At 52.4% G+C, this 4,433-nt stretch overlaps 1 protein-coding gene across 1 annotated transcript; it reads right to left on the bottom strand.

Moving 5' to 3' along the window:
- Positions 1-1,016: 1,016 nt before the first annotated feature.
- Positions 1,017-3,553, bottom strand: fzd9b (frizzled class receptor 9b). Its single transcript, XM_012859420.3, has one exon. The coding sequence runs from the start codon at positions 3,089-3,091 to the stop codon at positions 1,340-1,342; it is 1,752 nt and encodes a 583-aa protein (XP_012714874.2). The 5' UTR covers positions 3,092-3,553; the 3' UTR covers positions 1,017-1,339.
- Between the last annotated feature and the right edge of the window lie 880 nt (positions 3,554-4,433).

Below are 4,433 nucleotides of genomic sequence, written 5' to 3'. Positions count from 1 at the left end.
TTGTGTTGGCTCTGCGGCGCCCTAATGCAAAAAGCTATTTATTTTCCCTCTTTTATGGCCCAACTGAGGACACGGTGGCTCTCGTGCTTTATAAAAACCCGACTTTACTTGCTTAATGAAAATAATGTTTGACATTCCTCTCCCCTGAATCAGGCGGGTCGTTATTTACCGCCGTGTGGTGAATGTCTGCAGGGCGTCAAGGTGAGTTGTTCTCGCCAAACAAAACCATCCGCAGAAGTGGAATCCCGCTAATCTGTGTCAGATATCCCTGGAGCCGCGGGTCGGCGTTTGACCCCTGAGCGTTCAGCTAATAGTCCATCAGTACTGAACTTAAAGCTGTCAGTGAAACCGTGCAATAAGTCTGAAATCCACTTTAGATTTTGCGCTCTCAGATCAAAGTGCAGAGTGTTTTGAGCGACGATCAAATGGAGCAGAGAGGAGAGAGGAGAGGAGAGGAGAGGGGGCAACAACACTGACTCCGAGGAAAAGGATTAAAACAGCCATTAATTAAATATATTCCTCCTCGAAGTGCTGCTGCGTGTTTTTTTTTTGTTTTTTTTAAAGCCGATGACGCAAACGGTAATGCCTGCCACGGTTTGTCACTCCATTCATCAGCGATTCTCTTTGAGGATCATTGACGAGGACGCCCCTGGGTTCGGCTGGGAAGACGAGCGCAAGCGCCGAGGGAGTCCCACATTTAAAATAAATAAATAAGTAATAGCCTAAATATCTGAGACCGATTGAAAAAAAAAAAAAAAGAAAAGAAGAGAAAAGATGATCCTGCATTGGCACTGAAAATCCTTAAGATGCTTAAAATAATCACCGGGACACACAAGACAGTTCAACGTAAAACGCCACAGATTTATTAGACTAAATTTCTTTTTTATTATTATTATTATTATTATTTATAAAAGGCACTTTATTTCCCTTTACCCTTTTTAAAGCATGTAACTAAAACAACTCCCGCGAGAACCAAGGTGGGCTTTAAATTAAATATATTTACAATAAATAAACCATTTTTTTTTTTTACAGATTTACACAGATACTCGTGACACTCTCAAGAGAGGAAAACACACAAACGCATCCCCCCCCAATCCTCCCATGTTGCAGTATGTGCATACATATTGATATATTTACGCTTCGCAACAAACAAACAAACAAAAAAAAAAACCCGGAGAACGATATGAATGAGAAAATATGGGCAAGAATACTGAACATTTCCCTTTATGCGCCGCTTGAATGCTGCTTAGAGGGAACCTGTGTGGCCCTTTGGCACGCAGGTACCCAAACAGCTCAGCTCAAGTCTTTTACAGCAACTCCTCCATCTCCTCCATTTCCGTCACACGTGCGTGGGGCTGTCCGCGTGCGGGTCCGTCTTGGCCATGTGCAGGACCACGGCGGGGGACTTGTAGTGGCAGTGCGTGCTGCCGCAGTTCACGCCGCCGCACGGCTTCCTCCCACTAGTCCTGTCCGCCAGCTTCCTGCTGCACAGGCCCTGCCAGGTCTGCAGCGTCTTGGAGCTCCACACCCACACGCCGCTGGTGATGCCCACCACCAGCGACATGAAGATCTTCAGCATGAACACGGCCACCGTGGGCACGGACGTGTGCAGCGAGCAGTCGCCGGCGGGGCCCCCGAAGGCGCCGCACTTCGTCTGCAGGCCCCTCAGCTTCCAGTAGTCCATGTTGAGCCTCTCGTAGAAGTAGCAGACGATGACGCAGGTGGCCGGCACCGTGTACAGGATGGAGTAGATGCCGATCTTCACCATCAGCTTCTCCAGCTTCTCCGTGTTGGTGCCCTCCGTCTTCATGACCTTGCGGATGTGGAAGAGGGCCACGAAGCCCGTGAGGATGAAGGACGTGCCGATGACCAGGTAGCAGGAGAGCGGGATGAGGACGAAGCCGGTGAGCGCCCCCGAGTCCATGCTGCCCACGTAGCACAGCCCCGTCAGCTCGTCCCCGGCCACCTTGCGCATGGTGAGGATGATGATGGTCTTGAGCGCCGGGATGCCCCAGGCGGCCATGTGGAAGTAGTTGCTGTGCGCTTCGATGGCCTCGTGGCCCCACTTCTTCCCCGCCGCCAGGAACCAGGTGAGGGTGAGGATGACCCACCAGATGGAGGAGGCCATCCCGAAGTAGTAGAGGACGAGGAAGACTATGGTGCAGCCGGTGGACTCCAGCCCCTCCTGGATGATGTACGGCTCCCCGTGCTCCCGGTCGCAGGCGATGTTCTCGGCGCCCGCCACCGAGCGGATGATGAAGGCCACGGAGTAGACGTTGTAGCACATGGAGAGGAAGATGATGGGCCTCTCCGGGTACTGGAAGCGGTGGGGCTCCAGGAGGAAGGTGAGCACGGTGAAGGCCGTGGACAGGAAGCACAGCACGGACCACACGGTCACCCAGATGAAGGCGAAGTCCTTGTCCTGCCTGGACCAGTAGACGTCCACGGCCGGCGAGCAGCGCGGGGCGCACGACTGGCTCTTCTCCACGAACTGGAACTTGTCCGGGTTCTCGCAGGAGCCCGCCGCGCCGGGCGCCCGGGAGCCGGCGGCGCCCGGCTGCCGGGGCCTGGGGGCCACCGGGAGCATGCCCTCGCCCTTCTTGCCCTCCGCCCGGGTCTCGTTCTCGGGGGCCTCCATGCACAGGGCGTTGGGGTCGTTCCGGGTGGGCAGCTTGGAGCAGTCCAGCGAGTCGGGCCAGGTGTAGCTGAACTGCTCCATGATGGGCGCACACTTCTCCCTGGCCTGCTCGCACATGGGCCTGCAGGCGGGGATGGAGGTGGACACCTTGTCCGTGCACATGGGCGCGTACAGGGAGCAGAGGAAGAAGCGGAGGTGCACGTCGCAGCCGTACCTGACCAGGGGCGCGAACTCCATCAGCTTGGCGGCGGCCTCCTCCTGGTCGTCGTGCTGCATGAAGTTGGGCATCCGGGTGAGGTTGTAGCCGATGCCCTGGCACATGGGGATCGCGATGGGCTCGCACTTGGCCGGCCGGTCCCGGTCCAGGTCGTAGGAGCCGATCTCAAAGCCGGAGCTGGAGGCGACCAGGAGGCACAGGGAGAGCACCGCCACCTGCAGCGGACAACCATCCATGCTGGTGGTTCTCAACTGGGAAGCGTGATCAGTCCGGGTTCTTCAGGAATACGCATGAAAATGTCGGGAAGAGACGGAGCGGTCCCCGTTATTTCCACATGACTGCAACAAAAATAAAAAATGAAAATAAAAAAAAATCCCTCCGGGAAATAAACAAAAAAAGAGAGAGACAACAGCTGCTTGCGCACGGTGGGGGGGACACAGTCCTAATGTCCGCAGATTAATCCGAGAGAAAGCCGAGAAACGGGTCCGTAACACCGCCGGGGGAAACTTCGGTGATCAGTCCGACAGAGACCCCCGAAAAAAGCGGGGACTAAATCCTCCGATCCGAGCGGGGAAATAAAGAGAGAAGGAGAGTCCGTGTGGTTCTTATCCGCTCCAGAGCCGCCTCTTCCTCCGCTTTCTGGCTCCACACTGAAGTTTGAGAGCCGCTCATGAGGGACTTCAGTCCGGCGGAGACACCGAGGAGGAGGAGGAGGAGGAGGAAGAGGAGGAGGAGGAGTGAGCGCCGTGACGCTCACGTTTCACCCCCCCCCCCCCCAGCACCACACAAGGAAAATTATCAGACAGATGCTGGAGGATGGTCAAATACCTCTGACATTTCTGCCGCGAATAGTTCACTCGCGGTTTTTAGATGCGGCCACGCGTGGACGTGGATAAGTTTTATCCTGCCAGGCGCATCAGCTCATTCATTTTGGAGGCTGTTTACCAGGATGACGCGGAGAAAGGCGCGCATACACAGAGGCAGCCTGCTGCTCTGTCATTTTACATTTAAAACAGGGCCGTATTCACTATAAAAACGAACCGGGGCTAAAAAGCTCCGCAGCCCCCCCGCTGTTCACCCCAGGTGTACTGCATCCAATATACGGAGGTGGGTAGAGTACATAATAAGAGTAGCTCTAATTTAACCTATTTATGCTTAAGTAAAAGTAAAAAGTGGCCAGCTAAGAAATCACTCAAGTATAAGTGAAAAACTATTCAGTAGGCTACTCAAGTACCAAGTAACTAATCATAACTTCTGATTTAATATTTAAAAATGATGCAGTTGGACAGACAAAAATACAAAGGACAAGTTCTGGTATTTTAAAGACTAAAATAAAAATCTAAAAATGAACAATTACAAAATAAAAAATTCAGACAGGACAAACACTTTTCTGATTTGTTTTTCGACATAACACGCATTAAACCAATACTTATAAATAAAACAGCAGTTAATGTATTTACAGCGTGTTAGACCAATGCAAAGTATATATAGGACATTTTTGACCAATCTGTATAATCTGACTGATTTTGACTTTGTAAAGAGCCTCGAGATGACATGTTTCATGAATTGGCGCAATAT

The sequence above is a fragment of the Fundulus heteroclitus genome, chromosome 18, assembly GCF_011125445.2.
Source record: "Fundulus heteroclitus isolate FHET01 chromosome 18, MU-UCD_Fhet_4.1, whole genome shotgun sequence".
In the NCBI taxonomy this organism is placed as follows: domain Eukaryota; kingdom Metazoa; phylum Chordata; class Actinopteri; order Cyprinodontiformes; family Fundulidae; genus Fundulus; species Fundulus heteroclitus.
The sequence above is the reverse complement of the archived record's forward strand: the minus strand, read 5'-3'. Positions and strand labels throughout refer to the sequence as shown.